The sequence below is a fragment of the Diabrotica undecimpunctata genome, chromosome 6 (genome assembly GCF_040954645.1).
Source record: "Diabrotica undecimpunctata isolate CICGRU chromosome 6, icDiaUnde3, whole genome shotgun sequence".
NCBI lineage: Eukaryota > Metazoa > Arthropoda > Insecta > Coleoptera > Chrysomelidae > Diabrotica > Diabrotica undecimpunctata.
In genome coordinates, this window is record NC_092808.1 from 7,108,840 (window position 1) to 7,124,019 (window position 15,180).

Here is a 15,180-nt window from a genome sequence, read left to right on the forward strand (position 1 = left end):
AGAATCTTTGTATGGTTGCCATTGGAATGGAGGCTACATAAGAACTGCATAAGGTTACGGACTTGTTATCGTACCACTTTACAACGACAATGCGACTATCATTGTCCACTCTTTGGTCAAAAAACCTCTCCTATCTTTTTTCATTTTCTTATCTGATTCAAGTGGACAATCCCGTAGTCTGTCTTTCCTAACAGTTGCCAAAGAAAGTATTCCAAATTCACTTCGAAGATAAATGTAATAAGTTCTAAACTTAAAATAATTATCCAAATAAACCGTAGATAAAGGTTTATTTTGGATTGTTGAACATAGTGCTAAAACACATTGTGCCCCGAATCCCATGTTGTTTTCCTCATCTGTAAAACGATGGTTTCTAAAGATATCGTTTCCTCCATAGGGAAAGAAATCATACACTATCCCTGATACGTCACAACGTATCCCATTTTAAAACTATAAAACCCCATTTTTTTGATTTGTTCTTCCCATATTGTCTTCTCGAGCCTGCATTTTTTCCCTTGTATGGAACCATCAATTCATCCACTAAACATTTAGACTCTGATTTAATTGTGAGACAATTTCTTCGTACACGATCTAAAATAGGCCTTATTTTAAAATATCCGTCATTATTCAACTCTTCATTGTTGACAAAATGTAGGCTGCGTTGTATTGCTTGATACCTCTTTAGTGACAATACATTTGCAATAAGTTCATATCGCGTCTCTTGAGTCCGTGTACGCTAGATGTCAACAATCCCCATTACGATTTGGATAGATAAGAAATCGTGCATCTCATCTACATATATTTGTGTCTACACATTTGTGAAATGTTGGTGTCGAATACAGGTTAGTTTGTTCTACAATTAATTCAACAATCTCTGGACTAAAAAAGGTTTTAAAATATTGGAAAGGTGTTTTTATATTTTGGGGTTTTGTAAAATCATTACTTTGTCCTGTTATTTCCTCATATTCAAAATCATGAGTTATCCAGTTGAATGAAGAATCATATTTTTCCCCTTTCGTTCTATTGAAGAACTTGCTTGTTTTTGGACTACTGGAGAAAATTGTGGCACTACTGAGGGAGTAGCTGCTGCTAGTCTTCGTTTACTGACTGAAACAGGTAATATTTCCACAGCTTCTTCTATATCTTCTTCAGAAGTTATATTTTCTTCATACATCATCATCTGTGTCTTCTGTGAATTCTTTCATTGCCAGATGCTATTTCTCTATTTCATTGTCAGACGGTACTTCTTCCAGTAGATGAAGAAGTCTGGCTTGCTGGGCCTCGAAACCCATTATCTGCAAATAATTATTGTCATAAGTTATAAAATACAATGTAAAGAAATTGTATTTTATAACTAATTGTAAAGAAAGAACGCCTGAGTGTACTGCCGGAGAAGATAGAAACATAGCTGGATGGTTTTGTTCACAGCGCTGTTGCCAACGGAGTTCTGTTCAGTTAAAGGTAGGTTCGAGTTTCACAGACCCGGCGCTACCACCGCAGGGTTAATATATACCCTATTTTTTAACACTAAGATCGTTACAAAAGTATTCTGTCATACTATCTTCTCCGGTATAATAATACTCGACAAATTTTAAATTTTAGATATACTTTTATCCGATACTCGTACTGGGTAAATGGAATGAGAGAAGAAGAGAATGCATTCCACATAATTGGGTATTTGCAAAGTACGAATTGAGAGAGTGGACACCCTCTATACTCAAATTGGAGCATTGCGTTTGTTACATGTAATCTGACTGTTAGAAATCCAATCAAATTCCTAATACTAAAGTTAAGATTGATTTCAAATTACTACCACCTCCCCCACGCAAGCTTTTCAATATACTTGACGTCTAAAATTACTGCTAGGACACGAATTGAACCAGGTCTCGGTGCTTTATTTCAAATTGTTTTCCTGCACTTATAATTACTATACGGAAAACTATTTTAATGGAAAATCATAACTGGTGTGATGCATGACACAGCTACTTTCTGATTGGTGTATATTGTTTGATAATTAATCAAAAAAGGTGGAAACAAAATTATAATTTCTTTCGCGACCAAAAATCCATTAATCAGCGATGTCTTTTTAGTAAAAAGAAACAGCTTTTAGAAGGAAACGATCTATATGGAACATAGAAGTATTTTTTACGTAGTGAGCGAGTAATATGCATCTTTGCATTTTCTATTTTCTACCTACAATACTCTCAGATTTAATATAATACACATATTGTGATACGGGTACTTTGGGTCACTTTGGACAGTTTTTAAGGAATTTAGAAATTCTTTACCTCTTTGTTTATGTAGGCTCTTTATATGTTTTTCAATTATTTTCTTATTTCTGAAAATTCTTTTCACTTCTCTTCTTCTTGCCACATAGTTTTAGATCGCATTTTGGGTATATTTTTTATCTCTTTGTAGTTTTGCCCCGTTTCTTCTTGCCAAAGCATTCCTACATTCTTCGTCGAACCAGACTTGCCGTCTTTTTATATGCTCTCTTCCTATACACTTTTCCGCTTCTTCCGACATGGCTGTCTGTATGGTATACTACTCTTCTTCTATATCCTGTCGAATAGATTCTCTAGCTTTTTATTTATTTCTTCCTCTAGTCTGTTTACAACCTGCTTCTATTGAAGACGCTCTAATTAATAATTTAATCTCAACAGGTTTTGGAATTATTGGTAGTTCTTGTTTTAGTTTTGCTATTATTAGTGTAGGGTATTTAACAATTTATTTCATTAAATAATACATATTCGTAATGTAAGTAAAAGTTACGTACAAATTAAAAAAAGAAACGTCGAAATCCATAAACAAGAACCAGAGAATAGCTTCTTCGCCTTCGCCACTCCCGCTATTTTCAAAGCTGGCCGATTTTGAGGACCACATTTTAAAGCTTTGTGGACGATTTCACTAAAAGGCAATCTTTTTCGAATTTTGCACATTAAAACTTTAAAATGTTCTTTCAAATGGCGCTAATAAGATCTCTTAGATGTTATAAACAAAGCTGCTGTCAATCTAAAACAGGGACTAACTTCGTCTCAAGTTGTCCTAGGACAACTGTTTCTTTTTTAAAAATTTGTAGAAAAATGCAGGCTTTTCAAATATGTATAAATAATTTTTCTGCAGGCAATAGTTAAAAAGTTATTGTAATTATTTATAAGCAAAAAATCGATATGTTTCTGCAAAATTATTTTGCAATATTTACTCTTGCAATCCTTGTTTTTAATCGTGTTGATAATATTTTTTAAGGAAGGAAAATTTTCCGTTTATAAGGAAAAAGAAAGCTATACGAAAACGCTCTAAACGAAATTGTTAACCGGCACAATAGAAAAGACTGGCGAAAATTCTACCAGAAGATAAACAGCTGCAGAAAAGAATTCAAACCCAGAATAACAGCATGTAAAGACAATGATGGTTCCATAATTAGTGACAAAGAACAGATACTAAACAGGTGGGCGAATCATTTTGAAGAACTGCTTAGCAATAGTCGTGAAGAAGACCAAATAGAAATTACTTTGCCTGAAATGGATGAAAACGCTCAAGAGCCGCCCCCACCGAAGAAGAAATTAGAGAAGCCATTTCAAAACTGAAAAATAACAAAGCTCCCGGTTTGGACAATTTTCCTGCCGAACTCTTTAAGAATGGTGGTGACACCCTTTTTAAACACATGCATAAATTAGTAACCAAAATCTGGCAACGGAAGGAAACGCCCGCGGACTGGAAATTAGGCGGTTTCCGACCCAACAAATCAACAACGAATCAAATCTTCTCGGTCAGGTAGATTCTTGAGAAAACGCTTGAGTTCGGAGTCGACACCCACCACATATTCATGGATTTCAAAGCCGCATACGACTCGGTCAACAGACAAAAACTTCTACAGGCTATAGTGGAATTTCAAATGCCGTTTCATCTTGTTCAACTAACGGAACTTACACTCACAGGTGTAGAGAGTGTAGTCAGAATCCAAAACGACTTTTCCAGACCCTTCCATTGTAAAAATGGACTGAGACAGGGAGATGGACTGTCGTGTTTCTTCTTTAACCTTGCACTAGAAAAAGTAATTCGAGAGTGCCATATTAATACGAATGGCACCATCTTTAATAAATCTGTACAAGTGGTCGGATATGCAGATGACATAGACATTATTGCTAGGTCCACAGAATCTCTGATCGAAGCATTTCTATCACTAAGGGCGTCTGTACTTAGAATGGGATTAAAAATAAACACACACGACTATTAATTGATGATCTAGAACTGGAAGATGTAGACACTTTCGTCTACCTGGGCTCGCTGCTGACCAAAGACAACAATGTCAGCGAAGAAATTAAAAGAAGAATAGTGCTATTATGGCTTGAGGAAACATATGGCCCCAAAACTACCCAGAAAAATTAAAGTTACCATATATAAAACACTAATAAGGCCAGTGTTAACATACGGGTCTGAAACGTGGTCACGTACACAGAACGACCAAGAATTGCTTAAACGTTTCGAGAGAAAAATTCTAAGGAAAATATATGGAGGAATCCAAGAACAGGTGGCGTAGGCGCTACAACTTTGAGTTATATAGAAGTTTTGGGGAACCTGACGTTGTAAAATATATTAAATTAGCACGCCTTCGATGGATAGGACATGTAATTAGGCGAGATGAAGAGGACCAGTGGGAAGACGAGCCAGAGGAAGACCAAAACTTAGGTATCAAGATAACATAGAGGATGATCTAAAATTCATTGGAGTAAAAGCATGGAGAAGAGTTGCCAGAGACAGGGGCGAATGGAAGATTGTTCTGAAGAAGGCTTTGGCTCATAACGAGCTGTAATGCCACTGATGATGATGAATATTTTTTTAATAGTGTTGATAGAATTACCCTTCTTCTTTCATAAACTATCTTTAAAATTACAGAAAAATAGATCAAATAAAAAATTTTACAATAAAATCCTTTATAAAAAGGTATATAAAAAACCCAGTCGGGCTATGTTAAAAAGACAAAACGTTTTCGGAATAAGTATTCCATCATCAGTGTCCTAAAATATTTAACCACTTAATTAAAAAGAACATGAAATGATTTAAATTTTGACTAAGGTTAATGTGAAATGTGGTTAATACTTACAATATATTACATGAATGTAGCCACTAAATATGAGGGTAAAAACCCTTTAAAAATTAATATATGAAGTTTAGTTTACATTATGTCGTATTTACAAATAGGATGGTAAAGTTACCGTTGGATTGGTAACATGGCGACATATGACTCTACATTAAGTTGCAAGTCCTGAGACGGTATGTCTACGAGGACTTTATCACAGTATAGACAACATACTGTGACTTTATTAAAGCAACTGATTGAAATGACAATCTTAACAGGTTATGACGGAAGTCATGACAGAGCAGTCAGTGTAACTGTATGTGTCTATTTGAGACAGAAGCCACCGTTAATATATGAAGTAATATATTTAAAATTGTGAAAGTTGAAATAAAATTAAAAAATTATAACAGTATCAACCATCAATGTTGTTGTTTTAAATTATGTATGTGAGATGAAATTGTGATGAGAAAATTATGTGATTATAGTTAGGCAACCAACTATACAGTGTCAAGTGGTGTGATGAAAAAGATTCTAATATAAGGCCCTTTATGTTTCAATAACATTTGGTACCTGGAAAATGGAAACTAGAGACAGGTGGAAAATGTTATTCAATGAATGAAATAAAACTATTGTAATATAAAGTTCATGTAAAAATTGACTTATAACTCAATTATATTAGGCCCTGTATGTCAAAAAACAACATTTGGTACCTGGTAAATGTAAAACTTCTTGAGTTACAAGTTCATGAATATAAATATCTGATTAGGTGTTAACATGGTGTTAACAGACTGAGTGATGTAGTTATGTTTTGTGTGTTGACAAGTATATGAAATGGACAAAAATTGATGGTTGGGAGTGGTTTTGTAATATATTGATCGTAATATACTCAACTTATAACTTGAGAAAAGGCCCTATCTGTTATAAAGCAACACTAGGTACATAGGAAATTAAAGATTAAGTTATAAGTTGGTAAGTTGAATGAACTGTTGGTCTATATTGACTATAATAATAAAATAAAATTGTTGTAGGTGGCTCTGTTAAATTTGAGTAAAGAGAATGAAAATTAAGGTGTTTTAATTTTAATTAAGTTGTGATAAACGGATAGACTACAGAAGGCTGAGGTCCCCAGAGGACCGAAAACCAAACCCTGAGGGAGTTGTGTAGAAAAGAAAAATGAGAATATCATAATCTGGAAGGGGGGGGGGATGACGGATGATCTAATCTAAATTTGGAAGTGTCGAAAAAGAAGCATGGAAAAAATTGGGTATAGTGGTTAAGACATGAAGTTTGGGTTGCAAAGAATAGAGTGGGATAGATGGAGAGGAAGATTTATTGGAAGGAAGGTTTTTAAAGTGAACTAAGGAAGATGAGTATTAGGTGAACTAATCATGAATATAGATTTTTATTGTAGAAGTAAATTGGGGATGTGGGTGAGGAGAATAGTTGGTGATGGAGAGGGAGAAAATCTCGATTGAACCTTAACCTTAGTCAAAATTTAAATCATTTCATGTTCTTTTTAATTAAGTGGTTAAATATTTTAGGACACTGATGATGGAATACTTATTCCGAAAACGTTTTGTCTTTTTAACATAGCCCGACTGGGTTTTTTATATACTTTTTATTAAGGATTTTATTGGAAAAATTTTTATTATATGGTATACAGCCAACTACAGGAACTTAGTTTCCTTGTGGAGATAAAATAACTTCTAAACAATTTATTCTAAGTTTATTTTAAAAAAATTATTAACATTTATAAAAAACCAAAATTTTTGACTAATTTTGCAATCTTCTAAGTAACAAATAAGGATAAAAACATTTCAAAAACGCCATTTTGAAGTTTATTACTCTTAAATTTGTTTCAAATTCATCGCTTTTTGCTGATAGACGAAAAAACTGAAAATTTGCCGTTTTTTGACCGTAATTTGTTAATTACTAATTAATTGCAGGACATATAGGTTTTTCTAACAGAAGTCCATATTACTCAGAACAAATCTCCTTTGCCTGTCTGGTTCAGTGTCACAAACAGGGGACTTTTTTGCTAATTTCCTTAACCTATGGACAGAGTGACGAATGAAGCAGTTTTACAGCATCTAATAAAGAAAAGATAGATTCTGAATACCGTAAAATAGAGAAAATTGGAGTACTTTGCCCACGTGATGAGAAATAGTAAATATGAATTACCACATGTCTTTATTTAGGGAAAAATAGAAGGAAAACATGGCCCTGGACGACGAAGAATATTTTGGTTTAAGAACCTCTGAAAACCAACAGCGGAACCCTATTTATTTATTTATTTCAACGGTAGAACCATTTACAATAAAATACAACAAATGGTAAAAAGTAAAGATCATGTACACAATCAAACAATATAGAATTTTAGAACAATATAGAACAATAAGAAACATCAAACAATAACAAAGAAACAAGTAAACAGTTAAAATTTGTACATTAAAACAGTATATCAAATCACAAAAGTTAAAAATATATATATATATATATATATATATATATATATAAAAATATCACATATCTAGATTGATAATTACATTCTCAAGTTGCCTTTTGAAAGCGTTAATGTTTGTACAGAAAGGATCCAATAGGAGGTCATTGCAAGAGCTCAGCATTTTCGACAAGGGAAAATGACGAGCATAATCTTCTTCTTCTTCTTCAAGTGCCGTCTCCATCAATGGAGGTTAGCGGTTATGGTGGCAAACGTTTGTCTATCTTCAGCTGTTCTTAAGAGTTCCTCAAATCCAAGTCCTGTCCAGTTTCTGATATTACGTAACCAGGACAATTTTTTTCTTCCAATTGCCTTTTATTATCAACTGAGGGATGTAGTATTTCTCGTTGCGCAACAAATGCCCTAAATAACTGGTTTTTCTTCTTTTGACTGTTCTCAATAGTTCTTTTTCTAAATTGAGTCTCGCTAGTACTTCTTCATTTGTTTTTCGTGCTGTCCAAGGAATTTTTAAAATTCTACGGTACACCCACATTTCAAATGCCTCGATTCTATTCAGGCTCTTTATTTTTAAAGTCCATGTTTCGACTCCGTAGAGAAGAACAGACCAGATAAAACATTTTACAAGTTTTAATCTCAATTTAATATTTATATGTGTATCGCAGAATAGAACGCGCATCTTAAAGAAACTATCCCTAGCTTGAGCAATTCTCGCTTTAATTTCTTGTTCTGGGTCCAGCTTGCAATTAATCCAACAGCCAAGGTATTTGTATTGGTTTACCTGTTCTAAAATATTCCCATTTATTTTTATAGGTAAGGGGATATTCTGTTTTCTTTGGATCACCATTACTTTTGTTTTTTTGTCGTTGATCTTCATTCCAAACTCTCGACAAGCATCCTTAAGGTGGTCTATAACCCTCTGTAAGTTTGTGTCTGTATCAGCCAGTAGGACAGTGTCATCTGCATATCTTATGCTAGATATTGGTTCTCCATTAATTTTTATTCCTGTGGAAAGGTTTTCCAAGGCTTGCTTGAATAGTAGTTCCGAGTAAAGATTGAACAGCATAGGGGATAGTATGCATCCTTGCCTTACTCCTTTATTTATACTAATATTTATTTATATTTATATATAGAGCATAATCAGTCCTATGAAAAGGAATATAAAAGAGTGCAGTGTGTCGAGTTCTATGTATTGTGTTTAAGTGTACATTGGCTAATAACGAAGGACAATTAATAAAGTTGTTTATAATTTTAAACAAAAATAACATATCAGCTCTCAACCTGCGGTTCTTCAATGTAGTAATGTTAAATTGAGACATTATTATAGAATAATCTATGAAATAATTATCAGTATTTTTTATATTAATATGTGCTTTAAAAGCTAAAGATCTTAGAAACTTCCTCTGAACGCTCTCCAATCCATCAATGTATACTTGATGAAATGGGGACCAAACAACAGAGCAGTATTCAAGACCTGAGCGTACCAGAGAGCAATACAATAATTTAAACACAGTAGGTGAGAGATCATGACTGTTACGATAAATGAAACCAAGATTACGAAATCCTGTTTCCTTAATTTTAAGAAAATGGCTTCTAAATGTCAATGCACAATCCAATAATACACTCAAATCTCTTATCTCAGTAACTGAATCCAAGAGTACATCATTAAGAACATATCTATTAGCTATTAGATTATTTATACGACCAAATGAAATACAAGAACATTTAGTTGGATTTAAGCTTAAACCATTTTGTTTTGACCATAAAAATATATTATTTACATCATCTTGCAGGAGATCTCTATCCGATTTATTTAGGTCTATTAGGTCTATTTAGGTCTACTGAAAAAGTCTAAAATCGTTTAAAATCCTTGCTTTGAAGTCATATCGTTCGGAATGAAAAAAGAAACGATTAACTTCTTTTATTTATGTGTATAAATGTTTTTGTTTACTTTTCTGTTCCAAAACATAAGTAGCAACCCTTATATTACGTTATACTTTTATATAAGATCACATTCAAATTTTTTACAATTTACAAAAGGAAATATACAAAAGTTGGGCGCGAAATCTTTTGACACACAAATTTTCCTTTTCACCTGCCTCGTTAATCTATCCATTATCCATCACTTACCGTACCTAGTGCATCGTTCTACAAAAAGACCCTATAAAATCGATTTGCATGAAAAGTGAAAGCATTTTTTCAACAACTGATATCTTTCAGCTATGTCTAATAAACAACCTCAGGCGACTCCGTCGTCTGGAAAGAAACTAAGCGTGCGCGGTGGAGTTTTTGTTATAAAGGGTGTTACACTCTTTCTAGCAGCTGCAAAAACTCCCAAAACTTCCAATCAGCCCAGTGGAAGTTCCGGTGCGAAGAGCAGAGGGCGCAAGAAGATGAGCGATAAGGACGTGTGTAAATGTTCGCCGAAAATTATGGAGGCGGCAAAAAAGGACACATTATTACACAAGTAAGCGAGTTTTTAAATAGTCATTTTTCTTTACAATTGATGACGCAATAAGAGGATATTTAATTTTTTTTTTAAAGCCATGGAAAAAGTTGATTTTTATAAAGTCGAAAAGTCGACGAATACTTGAAGAAAGATTGTTTTATTGATAAAAATTTTAATAGTAGGTATTGTTTTCTTCCACAATTTTTTTTACCAACTCACATCAGTTTTTAGCCACACTTTTAGACATCCTGATATATAAACTGTTTTATTTGTTTGTTTTCTCACACTCTCTTTTCCTTAGACTTTCCGTAGTTGGATATTTCTACTCCCAGATACTTCACTACGAGACTAAGCTTCTTTTATATAATTAATTTACAATACAATTATAGTTTTTAGAAATGTTCCCAGTACTTTTTTTGTAATCTAAACACATAATTGGCGATGTTAAAACTCTTAGAGGAAAGTCGCCTAATATGGGGTATTTTTTTTAAAAATACTATTAAAAATTAACGTAACTAATTTCAGGCACTATTTTTAAATTTTAGGTTTTCTTGAATACTTTTTAGGCGTTTACTAAAAAGACACCGCGTTACAAAATACAAAAGGAAATAGGCAGTATTTAAAAAAAAGGTTTTTTTACTCCATATTACAGTACCTGGCCAAATTTTGAAAAAAATACTGTTTTGTTCTTTTTGAAGTTATACTTCTATACGCGCGCTCCACGTTGGAAATTTGTATGGGAGTGAATCTGTGAAATCATTACATATGTAAGATAATGAGCAAAGAGAGAGACAGAAGATATATTTTCTCTCTCTTCCTCTCTCGAATATAAAAATGTTCCTTTTGTATATATAATTTAATATTATATATATTATATAAAGATATATATACATATAATATTATATATATATATATATATATATATATATATATATATATATATATATATATATATAATTAAATATTTATTAATATTATTATTTATATGATATGTTTTGTATTATTTATTTAATATTCATAATTATATTAGTCTTTTGTATTTCAAAATAATAATTCTTCGATTCCCAGTCGGGGAGGACTTTTTTATTAATATTATTACATGGTAAATTAAACATATATGCGTAAGTAGAAAAGTTATGTATATTATTGTCATTTTTAAATACTTATGAATATTGCATTTTAATTTGTATTGTATTATTATATTAATAACAAAATAAACAATGAATTTTACTGCAGAATATGTGTAAAAAAATAATTGCATTCAACTCTCTTCATACATATATGAAAATAGAAATATACATTTTCATCAAAATATTGATTCAGTCCTTCATTTACAGGTCAAAAGTTGTTTATTAATTGTTAGTAAGTTGTTATTAATTCTGTTTCTCTTTCTGCTATGTCTTACCTATAGCATTACATATGTAATGATTGTGCAGATTGACTCCCAAATAAATTTGTAACGGCGAATGCGTGTATAGAAGTGTAACTTCCACCGGCAGTCCCACTGGACTGCCACACCCTTTTTTTTTGTGAATATTAACTCTTAGGTAATTAAGCTGCATTAAAAAAGTTAACAAAAACCTTTTATTTATTAAAAAAGTATAATTTTTACAAAAGTAGGGATAAATTTAATGAGATGAGGATTATGATTCCACTCATATATGAGCGTTTCAAGTAACTTCCTTTTATTATTAATTTTTAAAATCTCCGTTTTCAGTAGTTCTCACCCATTCTCAATAGCGTTCATATTAGGCGAGTTGTCTGGCGAGTCAAGAACTTGTTTTAAATAAGTTGAAATATTCTTAGCCTTGTGGCAACGATCACTATCATCCATAAATATGGGTTCCTCTTCTCCAGGAAACCATTCCAGTAGCTGTGGCAAAAGTCTCGTCTCAAGTACTTTCCGGTACTGGTCTTGTCTCATCGTGTGTTCTACCACGTAGAGACGGCCTGTACCTTTGCCGGATACCACAGACCAGACCATGAGTGACGGTGGGTGTTTGATGGTGGCCACAATGCAGTCGGATTTGTATTTCTCGTTGGGACGTATCCGAACAAACTTCGTTTTTCTACCACGCCATCTACATTTGAATCTTGATACTCTACTTCAGGGGCTGAATCTAAGGATGAAGAACTACTGGATCCTCTTCATGTTTATTTAGATTTTCTTTGATCACTGACAATTTCCTTTTTTGTTGGCTAGGTTAAGAATTTTTTTTGTTTATTTGTTTTTGAATTATTTACCATTCTTTTAACGCCAGAAGTTGAAGGTAATTGCCTTTTTTCAATACTGCTCTCTAATTTATCTTTGTATGGAGTGCTTGTTACAATGGCAGCTTTGCCACTTCGTATACTCTTTTTTTTAGGATTTTTTAGAAGCTATTGACACAGGCACCAAACCTGTAGGAGTAACCTGTTTTTGAGAGGTTTTTTCTTCTGGAAAATTCTTATAAAATTACTTTTCCTCTACTGCTTCTCCTTCTATTATTTTTTCATTGACTGTTTCCTCTTCCACTGCTTCTTCATTAACTGTTTTTTCTTCTACTCTTTCTTCAACAAATTTCTGCGACAAAATCACATTATTTAAATACGTTTCTGTTGGGGGGAAACATATCAGTTTTCTTAAACTCATTAATTGATTGCTGCTTCTATATAAGCGTTTCCAAAAAGTTCCCCAGCTTGATAGTCTGTTATACCACGTCCTGGACTAAGCCTAAGCCAGTTTGTGATCTCCTACGTGTAATTTTTGAACGGTCCACGTCTAATAGCTGCAGAGCTGCGTTTTATATGTCGAATGCGGTGGAAGGCAAATTAGGTGTACATGTTTTTCTCGCACCTCCAAATTTTTTATATGATAGTAATGATCATCAAGGATCAAAACCACTGGATCGTCAGCGCTAGGCTTTGTTGTGTTAATAAAATGGTGGAGCCAATTAACAGAAATTTATTGTTGAATCCAGTCAGATACATGACACGCATACTTAGATCCAGACGGAGTGCTAATGATTAGTTCCATTTTCATATTCTTTCAAGGGAAAATTAAAAAAGGCGCTATATTGCGCCTGTTGCACTAAAACACAACTGTTGTTAACAAAGATCCGCGTTAGGCTGAGCTGATTGCGCCAATTTGTTTTTTTTTTTGCTTCACAATTCTCAGATTTTTATGTTGTGACGCAACAATGGTGAGACCAGTTTCACCGGTTGCACAATTGAAAATCCACGCTGGATTGTAATTCAATTTTTCCAAAAGTGGCTCATATAAATCAAAAGGTGCCACAACGTTTTCTTTGGTGAATGATTTAATACGCACATATGATATTCTTGAAGCATTCTTAGTGATAATTCCTTGTGACTTGCAAGAAATCCGGCAAACCATTTCTTTCCAGAACTTTCTTTGGTCACGCTGAATGGATTTCTTAAATTATTTGCTTTGCATAAGCTATATACCAATTTACGCACATCTTTTTGTGTAATTCCAAAATATCTTCTTTCCATTTCTAAGCAGTGATTGGCGAGCATTGATTCCATTTCTTCCGAAAATACTATTTTTCGTCCTAAATGAGAATTTACTATCTCTTCAGGATTTCCCTCCATCTTAACGTACCTTACTAAGGTTGTTGTGTGCATATTTGCGCTAAAATGCAAAAATTGTATACGAATGGTGTACTGTTCACCTTTAAAACGCATTTTGACTTTTATCAGTAGGACACTCTGATCAAAAGCTTTGCCATGGGTTTATTTAAAAAAGAGTGAGTACAAATATAACGTACGTATTTGAACATTTTTTGTTAGATTTGTTTAGTTTATTTGGAACTATGATAAATCCAGTTTTTTACTTTTACTTTTAGTTATTGATATAAAATATATTTCGAAAAGTGGTCTAGCCGGTTCATCAAGTACCTGCGGTGTCGGCAAAATGTGTAATTACGAACTAAGAGGGTTTTCAGACGAGGATACTGTATGCGAGATACTGAAATATCAGTCAGTATGAAAATAGTAGCAGTGCAGTGCGGTTATATTTTTGGATTATGGATGTAGAAGAGTGTGTTATGGTGTGGTACATATTAAATAAAAAGAAAAAGAAACTGAAAAGACGACGTGATTTGTGGGTTCATCCTATTGTAGAATTAAGAGAAACCAGGGGAACGTATAATTTGCTGTATCAAGATTTATTGCAATATCCATCGAAGTTTTTTAATTATTTTCGAATGTCTGTGAAGTCGTTTGAAGAATTTCATAAAATTTTGGAAATTCAAGTGAGTAAAAAAGACACAACTATGGGTAAAAGTATTTCATCAAAAGAACGGCTTTCTATGACTTTAAGTTAAAGTTAAAGTCTATCACTTAAATTTAAAATAAATCTGTGTACTTATCTCCAATTTATAAATTGTTTAGCTCGCCCTTAATAAAAAATGACCGTATTCCTTTCACAATAATGTAGTTTTATATTCGTTAAATAATCAATATTCCAATTAGCAAACTTTTAAAACTAAACTGTATACGTATGAAACAAAATACCTATGTATTTATAATAAAAACATGTTTATTTCTTACCATATTCATTTTGCTGTACTGCAGTCATGGCCTCAAAATTGTCGCACATTTGCTTAGAAATTTCGACCCAGCACTGCTGCTTTTTATTTCTATTGCAGTAATCTGGCGATGCTGTATCCCATAGACAGGGATTTGATTGTACCAAACAAATAAATTTGTCATTATCAAATACAGCACGCTCCATTATTTAACTATATTCAGAAAACACCTTCTTTCTTTCGTTGCTCATTCACAATTATTCGACAGAAAATCGCGCGTCTATGGAATGTGGTGCAAAAGTATTCGTGTCTGACTGAAAGCGTTCATTTAACGTAATGTTTCTTCTGTATCTGGCATACGCATTCAGTCGTCAGCGACAGGAAGGTCCGAGATACTGAATTCGGTATCTCGCATACTGTATCCCTCGCGTGTCCCGTGTGCAAAGCTCCATTTGAGTCTATGTAATATCTGCGTCTCGGATACAGTATCCTCGTCTGAAAGGGGGCTAAAAACATAATTCAATTCGGAACAAATTCTGAAAAAATAATTATATTTCGTTTCCAAAGACGGCAGTATATTATGCTGATGAAACTCTTAAATTATAGGACTATGTTAAAGCTATAGGCGATGATAGTGGTTCCAAATAAATATCTTTTGCTTCTA

General features: G+C 33.2%; 1 protein-coding gene across 1 annotated transcript in view; it reads left to right on the forward strand.

The window, feature by feature from the left end:
* The window catches only part of LOC140444726 (calaxin), a 28,130-nt gene that overhangs the window by 4,729 nt on the left and 8,221 nt on the right, over window positions 1–15,180 (forward strand). The window contains exon 2 of the mRNA XM_072536489.1: window positions 9,756–10,002. Coding sequence (XP_072392590.1) covers window positions 9,758–10,002 — 245 coding nt within the window. The 5' untranslated portion in view covers window positions 9,756–9,757. The remainder of the gene's footprint in view (window positions 1–9,755; window positions 10,003–15,180) is intronic.